Raw genomic sequence first — 17301 nt, forward strand, 5'->3', positions numbered from 1 at the left:
TATTGAAAAGAATCCTAACTACTAAGAGGAGCACAGCCTCTACTGTAGCCCCAGGCCTGGGAGAATAGCCAGATTTTCAAAGACTTTTAGAATCTCATCAGGGTGGGAGCTGTATGGCTATATTATCAAATAATAGTATTTCTGTGGATTCCAGAAATCCTTAAAAGTCCTACTCTGATTTTAAGATCAGCAAGAGAGGCCCTTCATACAATATCCTTGTTCTCAGAAGTCCAATGATTGAGCATGTACAAAATAATAATAATAATAATAATAATAATAATAATAATAATAATAATAATAATAATAATAATAAAGTTGGAAGGGACCTTGGAGGTCATCTAGTCCAACCCCCTGCTCAGGCAGGAAACCCTATACCATTTTGGACAAATGGCTGTCCAGTTTCTTCTTAAAAACTTCCAGTGTTGGAGCATTCACCGCTTCTGGAGGCAGGTTGTTCCACTGGTTAATTGTTCTAACTGTTAGGACGGTTCTCCTTAGTTCTAGGTTGCTTCTCTCCTTGCTTAGTTTCCACCCGTTGCTTCTTGTTCTGCCTTCAGGCGCCTTGGAAAATAGCTTGACTCCCTCTTCTTTGTGGCAGCCCCTGAGATATTGGAACACAGCTATCATGTCCCCCCTCGTCCTTCTCTTCATTAAACTAGACATACCCAATTCCAGCAACCGTTCCTTATATGTTTTAGCCTCCAGTCCCCTAATCATCTTTGTTGCTCTTCTCTGTACTCTTTCTAGAGTCTTAACATATTTTTTCTTTGCATTGTTCCTAAGTTATGGAATCCTATTCCCTTGGTTGTTGTGGTTTTGGCACATGGTTCTTCTACCTTTAGAAGATCTTCTAGGCTTTAACAGTCAATTATTTTTTTATCCCTGTAAACTCAGCTAAGTGACATCATCTAGCCAATTTTGCATTATCTCAAAAAGCTAAGAAGACTGCTTCTGGTGGGTACATAAAATAAGAAAATAAATTAATGAACAACATTCCTAAATCTCACGGAATCCACTGGATCAGAACTCCCAGCAGAGATGTTAACGCGACATCTAGAAACTATAGAATTCCCACGTATACAACTAAATATGGATCTGCTAGGTAGATGACACATTTGTCACTATAAAAAAGGAACAACTAGAGAAGACACATGAAATAACATTCTTCAAAGGAATAAAATTCACAAGGGAAGATACAGTAAACAACCCCCCAAAAAGAAACTATCAAGAAAACAACACTCTCACCAACATTGACAGGTCAAAACACTGTATAAACAGAGAGCAAACCCCATTCTAGTACCGAAAAAGTTATCTAGTTGAGTAATGAAACATTTGCAAGAAAACAACTAAGCTCAGAGAGCACTAAGGATTCCATACTCCTAACCTGTCTATCCAGTGAAATGTCTGCTTAAGATTTTGAGTCTACTGTTCATATTTTATCAAGATTATTTCAGCTATAGTCATGATCAGGCAGTTTTCATTTTTTGGGGGGGCATATTGATGCATATGTATCATTGCACATATAGACATCTGAGAAATGTTACCAGCTGGGGAGATCTAATAACACTGACCTTATTTGGATTTTGGGAGAATTCTAGAAATCAAATAGAAAGTATTTAAATTGAGATCTAATTTGGCTTTGGTCAAATAGGAAGTATAGACTTCATTTTACAAAAGCAAATAAACAAACCCACTTATAATCAAACAAACTGAAAATTACACTGCTAACCAGTAGAAATATTTATGTAAAGGTATTTTATTTATTTATGCGTTTAAAAATACAGTACAAAATGAGTTTTCTAATGGATACACCAAATAAAAGTAAGAAACACATATGAGCATGATGGAACGTATGTTCAAAGACCATCCGTTTTATCTTGCCAGAAGAGGAAAAATGAAGTGGCATCTGCCGGTCTTGCCCAGCATCTATGAAAGAATCTGACTGTCACTGAGTCTTACAATTAGAAACATTTCCTTTATCGTCTGATGAAAGCCAGTGTTTAAAGTCGTTTTCTTCGGATTCTGTTCTGCCAGATCTTGTGTCTGTTAGAAAGAAGAGTTGGTAATTAAGTTAATAAAAATAACTACGAATATCTGAGTAGCTCAATATAACTACAAGAGAATAGGTTAAATTAGAGATGATAGATGTTTGGAACCCTTCCATTTTTAAAACATCACACTGTTAATTCTCATGAGTTTGAGATTATTAACCATATTAGGTGAGCAGATTACTTAAATCACGTGGTAGCACACTACTTCCTGGGTATGTAATTTGCTAAATGGCAAATTAAACTGTGGCTCTCTCAGACCTACTACTACATTCGTGTCAAGAGCACCAAAGTACTTTTGGGTTGAAAGGATTGAACGGTGATGGTGATATCACCGTTCCTGGGAAACACCCTGTTGGGGGCTCTTTTCATGTCCCTGTTAAGTTTCCCATGAAAGTGATACCTATTTGTCTACTCACGGTCACCCGCTTTCAAACTGCTGGGTCGGCAGGAGCCAGAGCATGTGACAAGAGCTCAACCCATCTCGCAGTAACAACTGGGTCTCGAATGTGAGCCTGTCGATTGTCAGCCCAGCATCCTAACCGTCTCCTAAGTTGTTCAGGAGAACTATGACAATCCGATCTTACTATATGCAAGAACTGTCTTGTGCTGTATGTTTTTCCTATTGCTTTCTATCGTTACATGAGGTTATCATGTAGGTACATCAGTTATCAAGTGAGGGATTGCTGGAAAGGACAGCCTCTAAACATGTAAAAACTCAGTGCCTTATTTCATAAAATCATAAACTCTTGGCTATCTCATGCAGTGAACAAACAATAACTATCCTATGATTTTCTGATTTTTTTTTTAACCACTGGTCATTACATTTTGTAGGATTTTTTTTTTTTTGCAATCCATAGAAAAAGCAAATGGATCAGAAATCTACCCTTCCAAAACAAGCTGGTAAACACAGCAGTTTTTTGTGTGATCACAACACAGCCTTACTCTAAAACAGGACCTTTGTCTTAGCATCTAAGAATGTGTTATGCTGCTACTTACTGGCAGTAACACCTAAGCGTGAGTTATCAAAGAAATTTGCTTGGCTGTTCGATGGCATCAACTGTGGTGTGTCCAAAGGCAAAATTGGCTGCGTGGAGCGCTCCCTGCAGGGAGAGGCTGGCAATGCCAAAAGAGATGAAGTTGACACTTTCCTTGGAGATTTGGTTTTATGCTCCTCAGCTGTGTCTCCCAAGGCACGCTCCTTCTTCTTCATAGCTCGCTCCTTCCATTTCTTAATTTCTTCTTTCAAGGAAAGCCCATTTCTTAAAACATATATTAGATATATTTAATCACCTGGTGCCCAGATATTTTTTTTCCTTATTCTGCAGAGCCTGTCCATTTTCTTTTTCTAAGAAATGCTTACACTTGGCTTTTTGCCAGACTTGCATGCTTGTCCTTTTGTTATCCATGCATTCATGACTTATAACAAGATGGGCAACCTGTGACCCCCCCAAACTCCCTTTTGTGATCTTTGGTGCAGGCCCTTGGCATAATTGTTAAAACTTGGTAGAATAATTTCCCACTATTGACCCACTATTGACCTATGACCACAACTGAGCCCCAAATTTCTAGTGCTAAGCAAGAATGTTATGTGAATTTTGTCCCATTTTACGATCTTTCTTGCCACAGTTGTTAACTAAATCACTGCAGTGGTTAAGTTAGTAATGTGGTTGTGAAGTGAATCTGACTTGGCTTGTGAGACGGTCGCAAAAGACCCTGGGAACATTGCAACCATTATAAATAGGAATCAGTTGCCAGGTGTCTGAATTTTTATCATGTGACCCTGGGGATGCTGAACAGCTGTAAGTGCGAAAAATGCTAAGTCACTTATTTCAGTGCTGTTGTAACTTCAAATGGCCACTAAATGAACTGTTGTAAGTTGAGGTCTAGTGTAGTCCTTGACTTGCGACCACAATTGAGCCCAACATTTCCACTACTAAGCAAGACAATTGTTAAGTGAGTTTTTGTAACCTTCCCTGCCAGTTTTAAGTGAATCTGGCTTCCCCATTGATGTTGGTTTGCAGAAGATCGGAAAACAGGATCCCATGACCTGGAACACTGCAACCATCATAAATATGTACCAGTTGCCAAGTGTCCAAATTTTGATCCCGTGACAACAGGGATGCTGCAACGGTCGTGTACAAACCTTTCATAAGTCACTTTTTTCAGTGCCATTGTAACTTTAAATGGTCACTCAACAAATGGTTGCAAGTCAAGGACTACCTGTAATGAGGATTTCATTCTAAGTCCTAATACATATATATATATATATTTAAAAAAGAATTGCACCCCCAACGCTCAGAAGAAATGGGAAAATGTAACTCTTGCCCATTCTGAAACAAGTCAATCTACTGCAATCTTCAGCCGCTTAAGTTTAGCTACCAGCCAGCAAAAGATTGTCTACTTAGAAATTTAACTTCCTGTTTTCAGGATATGGATAGCTGGCAAGTAAGAAACGTGATCCCAGGAAAAGCCATTATGAATTAGATCATGAATTTGGGGCAAATATTGTTTTTTGCTGGAAACTTTTAATTTTTTTTCCAAACTCCCCAGGGCTTACTAAACACTAATTACGATGCGATCCTAAAAAAAGTGATGGTCCTCACTCACAGGCACCAATGTACCCACAGACATTTTCCTTGGCATCATCCAATGCTAGCTTTAATGGATGAACCTCACCAGAAGACATCCAAAACATCAGCTTTCTAAATGTGAACACTAAAAAAAAACACCAAGTTTTTTTTTCTCCTGAAAGTCAACAGTTCATTTGCTGGTGCAAAACAACCCCAAAAATGTGATAAAACTGGGAAGCATGCCAAAGCTAATCACCAGCTCCACAATATACTGTAGTTTACGAAGCCCTCTATGTTTGGATCTTGCCAGGCCAATATCTTCAAATGTGTGGACAGCTTAATCAACTTTTAGATAAATTTACTTGTTCTGTGTGAAAAATCCATACACGTACAATCATTGTAAGCTATGTTTCCAGGTGAAATATGATGACTTACGTCAACAGTAGCTCGTGTTCTTTCTTGAGTTGAGCGTATTCCTTTTCCAGCTTTGCATGCTCAGATTTTAATACTAGCATATGGGTATTCTGTACAATTCCACTACCGCCACCACAAGTAATTGGTAGAGATGGCTGAGGAATGTTAGACATTACTGAAAATGAAAAGATCCAGCACTGTAAGCCTTTTGCCAATGACAATATTACCACCCAAACGTCACAGTGTTTTTTCAAAATCACCTCATTTCATTACATGGTATAATTTGGGACCACACATTCAAGAAACAGTGGTTTAGGGTGAAGGTTTTATCACAGGATTGGAGGCTTCCAACTTTTATGATTGTAAATGACTGAGGTGATTAAAAGGAGCTAGCACTAATGGAAATTTATCAACATAAATATATTCAAGTAGGACTTTGTCAAAATAACCCTGAAAATATTTCTTAGCACTTTTGGAACACATGAAAGAATGTGCTTGAAAGATGAAAATGTTTTCCTGTTTGACTATCGTTTGTTTAATGCTGTTCCTTAAACGCCTATTTCATACAGCCAGGAGACAGCACTCTGGTTTGTATTTACCTGTTACATCCTGTTCTTGTTGTGCTTTACGAAGTTCTTCTTTCAACTTTCTTAATTGCTCTTCCCGATGATCTGCCAGAGCTTTGGCATTTGCCATTCTAGAACAGTGAAAATTCAGTTTTAAATGAAATTATTAATGATCTTAGTCTACAATTAGTTTTTGTAAAAACAAATAAGGTTGAATTCAGCTACAAATTTTCTAAAAGCCTTGTTGACAATCTAAGATTATTCCAGTACCATAATATATGTTGGAAAAATTACTATCTATTCATCCATCTGTCAATTCTGGATCCACAATACGCTCAAGAGTTCATGTTTCATTTGATTTGATTTTTATTTTTAAATAGAAGAGACCAATTTTTTTCCCTGATTCAAATACAAACATTGTTTCTAGATTTGTCTCCTCTATGAATTCTTAAAAAAATAAATAGTGTTCTGTTTTAAGATGGGCTCAGTTAAAGACTACAATAGGCTAAAGAGGCAGACACAAGAGTGGCAAAACATTTCAAATTTGAAACAGCTATTGCTGCAGCTGATGACCTGATTATGTAAAACATATGTCGACTAGTTGCTGATTGTCAGTGTGTGTTTTTGAGCCGAAACTTAAGTACTAGAATTCACCTTTAACAGCCTGAAACTGTTTGGATCCAAATTATTTGAAGGACCACCTTGACTTATACCTGTGAACATGATCAGAGAGGCCTTATTTATGTACCTGTCTACAAACAATAATTGGACAATGAGTAAAAGACATGGGGCCTTTGTTGCATTGGCCCAGGAGATTACATCCTAACTAGTTACATCCTAACTAGATCCTACTTTTATAAAGATCCATGCAAACTCCAAAGATTGGCCTGATTGCCTGGTTATAGTTAGGATATTTAATTTTAGACCCTGATGCTTCTGAATGGCTGACAAAAAGTAAAACATACAATTTATATATTTAAAATAGAAATAGAAATTAGAACCTTATAATTGGATGCCCCAAAACAACCATGGCTCAAAAGTGTGTTCAAGCAGAATAGATTCATTTTGTTTACATAAAAATAAGTAGGATTGGGCTATGCGTACTTCCTGCAAGTGTGGGGTGAGGAATGTTTCAAAGAGTTGAGGCAATATCAAAATGTCTGGTTGCCTGGTCCACAGCACATGTAGCTTGTTAGTTAGGACTTTAGTAAGATTCCTGCACAAAGGACTTGTTTTGTTTTCAATCCTCTAGTATAACTGAATGATTGTGAATGGAGGATGCAGAACAATTTGGGACTATAAATAATTGTTAAATCATAGAAGCATAATTCTTCTCTTAAGCTGTTCCCGCACTCTTGAACAGGTAAGCCCTAAGCACTTGATTACCAGAAAGTGATCTGCAAAGGTCTCTACTTAGTGGCTCAGGTTCAGAAATTAAAACAAACCCTTAAAACAGCCGAGATCTTGTGACATTTGGAAAGTTCTATCTTGAAATTTCAGGTGAGAAGACCAAAATCATGAAAAAATATAGGCATTATTGCTATTTTTTTAAAAAAAAAAAAAAACTTGAAATCCTATAGATGTCATCTCAAGGGACCTCTCCAGGATGCCAAGAGGTATTGGATTAATGCTTCTTGCTTTAGGTAGTGGTCTGTCTAAACATGGAGTCTATTACTCTATAGAATTGCCTTTTTCAATGAAATGGAACTTACTCTCGATCAAACAATTTGGATTGCTTCATTCTTGTCATATCAGCTTTAGCAAGCTGAGTTTTCAGATCTTCAATTTCCTCTTTATATAATCCAACACCTTTATCCACCTGGGCCTAGTAAGAAAACAAAACATGATCTCTTGAGAATGGGAAAACAACAGTTATATATTTCCAAGTGCCCAATATGCCATTAAGTTTAGAAAATGAAATCATTTTTACAAATTAATCAACTTTTTTTTAGTAAGAACACTACATTTTTCTTCAGATTAAAGTAATGATGTTAGGACCATTTTCAAATGAAGGTTTGGATCCAGCAAGAGAGCAGTTAGCATCCTGTCAAATCACTTGGTGCCATAATTGATCTGCAGGAAATTGTGCTTCCATGGTTTTGTTTGACAAATAACTGAACTGCATAAAAATGCTAGAGAATGCTAGAGAACAGATCAAAGTTGTAGAGGATTTTAATTTTCTTTAAGGAGGAGTGGTGTTTAGCCTCAAAGAGCTAGGCAGGGCAAGACTGGAAGGAAGCATAGCACTGTGAGCTGATGGTTCCTTTTGTGCAAACTTGCCTTCCAATGTCCAGCAACCCAGAACAACATTGTGTGAGTTTTATACGAGAATTGCAGAGAGGAAGTTTGAGGGTGTGAGGCATTTGTGTGAATCGCATGAATCTAAAAATGATTTTGAACATTTTTACATGTGTGAATCGCATGAATCTAAAAATGATTTTGAACAATGTTTTACTCCCAACATGAAACATCAAAGCAAAGATATCACTTATGTTAATGCACACAGTACCTTGAGTGTTTCTCTCTCGCTTAATGCATTTCTTAAGCAATTTTCTTTTTCCTCTAATGCGGTTTGAAGCCTGACGACTTCGCTCCTGGAAGCTCTCACTTTAAGTTTCATTTCTAGTGTGACTATTATTTTCTCCTTTTCCTGGAGATTTTTTCTTCCTTCATTTATTATGCTCTCCAGTTCTTGGATTTTCAACTGTAGATTCTTTGAACAAAAGAAGTTTGTTATTGGAAGATGGAACAGCTCTTCCAGATTCTCTTTTCTAAGGTGGAGAAAATGTTTAGCTGTTATTGGTGATAAGGGGAGACCCTGAAACCTGCAGAGCTCCAGTAAATGGATCTGAAGCTCTGAAGATCAATCACAATAACGCCAATATTTTGAATGCTGGGTTCTTTATAAGAAAAGTGTGGCCTGAAAAACAGACCATTTCTACTAGAATAGTTAGAGCTGCAGCATCAAAAAAGAGAATGAATATAAGAAAAACGAAAGTACACTTCCTCATTTGTAGAAGGTAACTCAGTGCCACTTCATGCATCTATTGGGAAAACACCTCTTTCTTTGTGTTTTCACATGGCAGAAATTAACAACATCGTATTTCCAGCCACCATAGATTTAAAAGCATCGTTCTGTAGATTTTTAAAAAAACAAACTGTCATGATTTGTCAAAGTCTGCCACACTGATGACCCAAATTTTCTACCGTCTGCCCTCTTCAACTAGAAAAGTTGGATAAAACTAATATACTGTCAGGAAACCTGTTTAAGAATTAGAATGGATTTGGAAACATCACATATCTAGGAAAGCAGAGACTAAATAGAAATTTAATAAATGGCATACTAGGAAAAGTTGCATAGAAAAGAACTAAGCATTAATCAAATTAGACAAATGAAGAGACATCAGACTAAGGTGCCAAATAGGAGTTTAACAAAATCACACCTTTGAATCTTGTTCTGTTGCATTCAGTTTATATCCTAGCTTATGGTCTTCTTCTTCTAGTTTCTTATTAGCAACACCACAGGATTTTTGCTCTTTCTTTAACATATCTAACTGCAGAATCAATTCCTTTGTTTCTTTTCTACATGCTTCCAGGGTAGCATCAATGTCTCTGCAGTAGTTGGCGTTTATGGCTTCCAGCTCCAATCTAACTTGAAAATAGGGCTGTAATATAAAGGGAGTAACAAATGTTGGGGCAGGTATGTTACATTGTTATCTCTTACATAGAGAAATTCAATTACATCAGAAGTCAGTTTCTATAAACTCATCAACATGTCCAATAGTCCAAGTTACTTTGGATTATTAAGCTATAAGAAACACACAACTACATGTACAGCATTATCTCCATGCCCACCCTTAACAAGACACAAACAATAATATTGTACTACACATTTTAAACCTGCATTTCATACCTGAGCTTTGGGCTGTAGGAGTTGATTAATGGACCGAAACCTTTCAATATTTTGCTTTATTGTTGCCTCAAAGCCTTGCAAATCAAAATGATCTGAGCATTGTTCCAAATACTGTTCCATCTCTATGTTCTCACGTTCCAACTCTTGTAATGTAACTTCTGTGCCACTGAGTTCTTCTTCCATTTCAGAAACTTCTTTTGAAATTTGCTGTGCAAAGAAATACATAAAAATGAGCCGGTTTGTCAAGACATACTGTGATTTATTTTTTGTCTACTGTGCAGCATAGTAATTGAGAAGAAATTTATGCAGAAACCTCTTAACAAAGATACAATATTAACCCTTCTAGCTCACTAAGCACTGAACGGAAACCTTTAATCTGATTTATCTTCCCACCTGTGCACAGTACATCATAGCAGGAATGAAATATCAACAGATAAATTATTTTCTTCCTACAAGTCTTAATTGGACATGCCAAGGAGTGGCTTTGGAAAATGTTCTACCTTGAATTACAGCCTCTAGGAAAAACTCTTAAGTCTGGTTTAGTATTTCTTCTGCTGTGCCATCTCAAATATAATTGGCAAGGTAGCCCACACACTGAATTATGTAAATACACATCTTTGTTTTTGTCAAATAGAATGCTCAACATTTTATATGATGGTTCTTCTCTCACAAACTGCTCTGAGCTCTCTTGGAAAGAAAAGCAAGATTGAGCAGTGACATCTATTGTTACATCAAGGTAAAAAGTTTTAACTTTGTTGATAACCTATCTTCAATGAAGCATAGGTATTTTTCCTTCTGAATCCAGATGAAAAAGATGCAATGACTAGTAACAGCAAAAAAAACAAAAACAAAAAACCCAGTAGCTCTTAGTCCTTCACTGACTTCTGATAGACCTTGGCCTCTGAATGGCATTGTACATTATCATTGTGGATCAGGGGCAGAATCTTCTGGCATCAGCCTTAGTTGTCTATTGGCTTCTGGAACACGAGTCTCCAGCTCTAAAGAGTGACCTTAACTCATAATCCCCGCAGAGATTAGACTGGCCCCCAATTTGACACTCTTTCACAAAGCTTTGAGGACCTGGATTTGCCAACAGGCCTGGGGAACCCAGAGTGGGATAGAACCCAATAAGTGGCTTGTTTGACGGATTGCTGTCACCAGGGGGCTGCAAGGATATTGTTTTTATTGTTGTATAAGCAACAAATATACATTTTCTAAATAAATAAAAATAAAAATCAGTAGATGATGGGAATTATTACCACACCCCACAACACAGGGTAGCAAATATTTCAGGTCCTGTTGTGCAATGCTTAAGATATTTCCCTATTCAAATGTGAGACTGTGTGAGATTTTTCCAATCGCATGTTATTTTGGCCATTTAATTCTTTTGAACTGTAGTTTAATTGAGAGAGAGGTTTGTAAATGGTGCTTGGAGATATAGCAATGTCCTGGTAACGTTGCTTTCCCCAGCACCAAACAGGCAACCTTTGGCAAAGCATTACCTCTGTGAGGCCATCCAAGCTCTGGATCAGTCCAGAGACACCAGACTGCTGGGATCCATCTCCCTGCTGTTCCAAGTGAGGCTTTCCGAGTTGCCGAACTTGCATTTGCATTACATGTTGATTTCTTCGCTCATCAAGCAGCTCCTTTGTGTACTTGCTGACGTTTGTGTAGTATTCCTTTCTTTTGTCACACAAGCAGGTAAAAAAGTACTGTTGAAGATGAAGGTTAATTAGCCGAACATAAGTGCTCAAAATCTAGTTGAGTTTAGTCATTTATCTTGGGATAAGCTGCACACCATATTAGCTTTGCTCCATAAGTAAACTTTAACTTTATAATAAGTTTGGTCAGCTTTCAAAGGTGCCACAAAACCTGGCTTGTTTAACATGGGCTTTCATCCCTATTAAAAATTGCAATGGCCTGTTTTTCCACTTATTGAATCTTAGGTTGCTCATCTTTGAAGAGAGTTAGCGCTGTTTTGTTCCTGAGGTGCAGTATTGACCGTTCCTAAGACACCACTTTGTCTACGAACAACAGAATTGTGGACTGGATCAATCTTTCCCAACCTGGGTGCCCTCCAGATATATATAGACATTGTCTCAAATTCTCAACAAAGGATAGCTGGCTATGGAATTCTGGAGGCTGAAGTGCTCATGGCTGGAGGAGCCTTATGCTGGTGAAGGTTGAGCTAGATAGACCTCTGCTCTGATACAAGACAGAGCTTCTTTAAAATCTGAACATATTTACACTTAGTGACTGTTCAAGGTTACAACGGCATTGAAAAAAGTGACATATTTTTATATTTATGGCCATTGCAACATCCCCATGGTTATGTGATAAAAATTCGGACCCTTGGCAACTAACTCATATTTATGACGGTTACAGTGTCCTGGGTCATGTGATCACCTTTTTGCGACCTTCTGACAAGCAAAGTCAATGGGGAAGCCAGATTCACTTTACAACTCTGATACTAACTTAACTGCAACGATTCACTGACTGTGACAGGAAAGGTCGTAAAATGGGACAAAACTCACTTAACTGTTTTGCTTAGCAACAGAAATTTTGGACTCAATTGTGGTTGTAAGTGGAGGACTACCTGTAAAGAAATATATACAAAAGAACTGACAAGATTCACACATGATTTTAATCTAGGAATTTGTCTAACCAAATTTCCTAATCAAGCCACAACTGAGTTTGTAAGGCCCACTAAGCCATAAATCATAGTTTAACATCAAAGGATAGATTTAGATCGTCCTTGACTTATGACCAGTCGTTAGTGACCAAAGTTACCACAGACAAAACCCAATGGTACTTATAACCTTGCTGTGAATTTCTGACGGCTATGGCCACCCCGCAATCATGCGACCACATTTCAGTTGTTTGCAACCATTTACAGTGATGTATGGTCACATGACTGGGATTTATCACATTTTATGCTGGAAACTAGCATCAACCTGTTAAGTTTACTTAACAATGGATTCACTTAATGACCAAGATTCACTTAATGACCATGGTGATTTACTGAACTGTCCCAAAATGTTGTATAATTGGATCACTCGTGTGATCACCTGTTCTACGACGGTCATAATTTATGACCTGAATGGGCAGATTCCATTACAGTTGTAAACCATGGTCCACCTATACATAGAAAACTAAAACTAAACAAACCATGCAATAGTTTAAGATGTGATACGATATACTATTTAAAACTAGTACCTGAAGTTTGTTCAACAAGCCGTAGAGGCTGTTACTTATGCGCTCATTTTCTATTTGAAGCTTTTTGAGGTGATTGGCTTCCCGTGGAGAAATGTCAGGAAGCCACTTGGCTATTAGGGCTTTCTTGCTATCAAACTGATTCTTGATCTGAAGAGAGATGTTTATGAAATATTCAGATCTTTTCTTCAGCTCTGGAAATTTCTTCAGAACCTCCTGAAATAAAAAGGAAGCAGGCTGGAATTAACTAAAGTTTTCATCTTTTAAAATCAGTGATTTTCTTAAAATCACTGAAATCATAGCAGGAATAAAACAAAATTTCATAAAAGGATCATAATCTAGTGCTATTAAGAAACACGTCTTGATCAACCAACACTCAGTGCATTTTGTGAATTTCATTCATGTGAACAAGCTACTGTACCCATTCTTGAACATTAGGTCTGTCCTTGCTCTAATCCTCCCCCTCACCACTGGTCTTCTGAGCAGAACATTCATTATATATTCACAGGCAGCTGGGGAAAAGGAGCTGTGCAAGATTTCTGCAGGGTGTGATTAAAAAAACAACACCACCTCAAAATGGCAGCCACAATGGCATGATCAACACTGTCCATCTTTTAAGTGCAATATTCTAAAAAAGAAATGGAGTTTCAGTCACACTGTTATCACTGCCATTGTGAGGTATTTTTTTTACCATAATCTGAAGACACCCGATACCAAATGTTCCAAAGTATGCAGTTGCTTCTAGGTGCCCTGCCATTATGCCAAGCAGCCTCACCAACAGTCTTGATCAGGGAGACTACCAGAAAAACCCTCCAAATAGAATAGATGGGGCCAGTTTGCAGCATCTGTTTAGAGTTGCCAAAGGAAAAAAAAAGAACTTCCTGATCATCCTTCAGAGGAAGAAATACACTAGCAAGTTGGCTAAAGAGACAACTCTGAGAATTTTCTTATAAAGAATTGGAAAAAAATATTTTATTTTACCCATAGAATAGTTTTCTTGGGTCTTAAAAGCAGTTTGTTTTACAAAGATCAGCAGCACAAGAGAAGAGTTCTTCGGGTAGAAATTATTCTGAGGAACCTACTAGATCAGGGGTCTTCAAACTTGGCCTTTTTATGACTTGTGGACTTCAACTCCCAGAATTCCTCAGCCAGGCATGCTGGCTGAGGAATTCTAGGAATTGAAGTCCACAAGTCATAAAAGGGCCAGGTTTGAAGACCCCTGTACTAGATTTATAACTCATCTTTCTATATCAAGACCTCCTGGATCCCCAAACAGGTGCTCCTCTAATTTCTGCAATAATATACAAGTTCACTGATAGATTGGGTACAGTGGAAATGGAGTTCAGTCTTTGTGTGAGAACAGGCAGAGGAAGGATAAGAGATAGAAGTTAGAATGCCACTTAATGAAGATTTAATCAATGGGAAATAAGAGTAAAATGGTGATAGCTCTTACCGTTATTCTGAATATTTTTTCTTCCAAGATTTCAAAGCAGTCTTGCATCTTTTTGACATTCCTTTCAGAATCCTGGAAAGAAGAATATATATTCAGTAGTATCTCAATATGAGCAGATTATGTCCAACTAAATACGATAATCAATAGAACTCTAAAAATGAAAAGACACTTTGATTCTTGCAATGGACGAATGGCCGCAAAAAATGGATGGAGTTAGCAGAGATGGCTATATTGACTGCTTTGATTAAAGAAATGAATATAATTAATTTTGTTTCTATTTGGAAACTGCTTTTGGGTTTTGTGCTTGAAATAGAAAAAAGTGAAACGTTGATTTTGGGTTTTGCTGATTAGATAGGGTTGTTGTTATAGAAATGACTAGTATATAAAAGTCAAGGTTTCCCCCGTCCAATCGAGGTCGACTCTAGGGGCAGTGTTCATCTTCGTTTCTTAGCTGAGGAAGCCAACATTGTCTGAAGACATTTCTGTGGTCATGTGGTCAGCATGACTATATACTGAGGCACACAGAACATGTTACTTTCCCACCAAAGCGATACCTATTTATCTACTTGCATTTGCATGCTTTTGAACTTCTGGGTCAGTGGTGGCGAACCTATGGCACGGGTGCCAGAGGCGGCACTTGGAGCCCTCTCTGTGGGCACACGTGCCGTTGCCCCAGCCTTGCCTCCCCCCGCGACCCCCTCCTCTCCAGCAGCCCACCTGAAGGAGAGTCGCCCTCGAGCGTGGCCCACACGGAGCAGCTCAGCCAAGGACATGGCAGCCAGGCAGCGTAGACAAGTCTCTGCCCTCACACCCCTTCATGCAGTTGATGCTGCAGAGGGTGTGGCCGCCATACCGCTGCTGGGCTGCCTGGGCAATCTGCGACGGGCCCTGGAGGTGGTGAGTGGTCCTGTGGGCAGGCAGGGCGGGGGATGGGGGCAGGGCAGGGGGGTGGAGTCAGGACGGGGCCAGTTTTTGGGCACTCGGTCTCTAAAAGGTTCGCCATCACTGTTCTAGGTGGTCAGTTGCTGTGGCAAGTAATGGCAGCTCATCCCGTTGAGTGGTGCTCGGGTCTTGAGCCTGGGCTATCAGCTTTCCAGATTTATCTGCAAATTTTTATTATATGCATTAATCTTTGGTGAAAAAAATAGGACAAGACTCATGTGAAAAATTAATGCTCAACTTATTTTTGGTTGTCTAAAGTAGAGATGATGATTAATAGTGAATCAACAGACTTTTCTTCCACATTAAAAAAATGTGCTTAAAGAACAACTTTAAACAGAGATTGAAATAGGAAACAGACTGGCAACTTTCAAGCTGTGTTTGCTTTGTCATGGTTGATGCTGTTTCCATTATTATTTATTCCTTTAGTAAATATTGATTTGTTGACTCAGTAACTACTTTCTGTATTTATCAACAAAGTGAATCTTAAATATAAATCAGGATTCAGAAAGTCTAATTTACTTTCTTTTAAATTGGCACTGTCGAATCAAATGGATTTAAAAATAAGTATTACAAGTCTGATTTTTCTGCTCCAGTTGGTGAAACAGAGCTGGACAAAGTATAAATTTATTCTTTATAGTTATATATAATTTCTGAACAAAATGCATATGATACCCCATAGCACTCACTGATTATACCACTGAAAAAAAGCTGAAGAAATAGTGGCACTGTTTTCTACCCTTTTTAATGTGAAATTCCAATAATGTAAGAATGTCCTCATCCCAGAAAATCTAGTTCTTACCTGGCTGCATGATATAGTTTTACTGAACATCAATCCTCAGCCCATCCTAATAATATTAAAGGTTACCTTTAGAGCCATGGTGGCGCAGTGGTTAGAATGCAATATTGTAGGCTAATTCTGCTGATACCAATTGTCAGCAGTTCGGCAGTTTGAGTCTCACCAGTTCAAGGTTGACTCAGCCTTCCGTCCTTCTGAGGTCGGTAAAATGAGGACCCAGATTGTTGGGGGCAATATGCTGACTCTGTAAATTGCTTAGAGAGGGCTGTAAAGCACTGTGAAGCAGTATATAAGTCTAAGTGCTATTGCTACCTGAAGGATATCCAAACTTGACATAAAGCATTCAACTCCCCAACGATGCCTTAATTATAATTAAGATTTAAGGAAAATTACAACATGATGTTTAGGTTGAAAGCTTGACCTACACATCTGGCACCAATGGTTTTACAGAATAAGAATATATCAGTGAAATTCCATTCAGGTGAAAGCATCCCATACCTTTGCAGAATTTTCGGATAAGGTCTCTTGAAATTGGCTTTTAGTTTCTTTTCTAATGTTCTGCATAACCTGTTGAAGGTCATCTCTCTCTTTTTGAAGCAAGTTTTTCTCTTTCAATACCTGTTGGACATATTTTTCCTGCTCTCTCAGTTCATCTGTCAATTGTTTCTTTTCCTTAGTAAGGCTGCTTACCTCTTCATTTGATTTTATGACCTAAGAAATTAAATGTAACACTATTACTAAATCTCTCTTCCCCACCTAGTGCCTTTGAGAGATAATAGCAGTTTTGAACCCCCATATTTCAGGATCAAAATATGGAAAATGCACAGTTAGGGAAAACTAAATCAAACTCTGTGTAGCATCAAGCTTTATTTAAAGAACAGAACAGAATATATTGGCCAAATGTGATTGGACACATAAGGAATTCGTCTCTGGTGCACAGGCTCTCAGTGTACATAAAAACAACAAAGTAATATAATCCTAAGATACCAATAGGAGGAGGTAGTAGGAAAGATGAGAAGGATAATAGTAATACAGCCTTATTAGATGAGTAAATATTCTTAGTCATAAGACAGTTCTGTGAGGATTAGATGTTCAGCAGAGAGGGGAAAAATTGTCTCTGTGTCTAGTTGTTTTGGCATGCAATGCCCTATAGAGGGGAGGAGTTGAAACAGTTTATGACCTGCATAGTATAGTATTCAAGTCCTCAATGGAAGGCAATGCAATACTAAGGAAATTAAATTTTGCTTCTTTCTCTGAACATTTGAATTCCTTAGAGCACTCTTTTTAAATATTTTAAATTATTCTAGAAAATGCTAATTTCCCAAATTTCCAGTTCAGTAACTATTTAAAATACTGATGTACAAACATAATTCCATTCATTGG

The 17301-nt window shown here is 37.9% G+C and overlaps 1 protein-coding gene across 1 annotated transcript; it reads right to left on the reverse strand.

Moving 5' to 3' along the window:
* Window positions 1-1779: 1779 nt before the first annotated feature.
* LOC107298873 (centromere-associated protein E) lies at window positions 1780-9697 on the reverse strand. Its single transcript, XM_015828239.1, has 8 exons — window positions 9515-9697; window positions 9045-9266; window positions 8111-8314; window positions 7314-7426; window positions 5635-5732; window positions 5057-5210; window positions 3048-3310; window positions 1780-2043 (listed from the first exon to the last, which is right to left on the reverse strand). Exons 1-8 carry the CDS (start codon window positions 9695-9697, stop codon window positions 1946-1948), a joined length of 1335 nt encoding a protein of 444 aa, XP_015683725.1. The 3' UTR covers window positions 1780-1945.
* Window positions 9698-17301: the final 7604 nt, after the last annotated feature.

The sequence above is a fragment of the Protobothrops mucrosquamatus genome, unplaced genomic scaffold (genome assembly GCF_001527695.2).
Source record: "Protobothrops mucrosquamatus isolate PMUCROS unplaced genomic scaffold, P.Mucros_1.0 scaffold_224, whole genome shotgun sequence".
NCBI lineage: Eukaryota > Metazoa > Chordata > Lepidosauria > Squamata > Viperidae > Protobothrops > Protobothrops mucrosquamatus.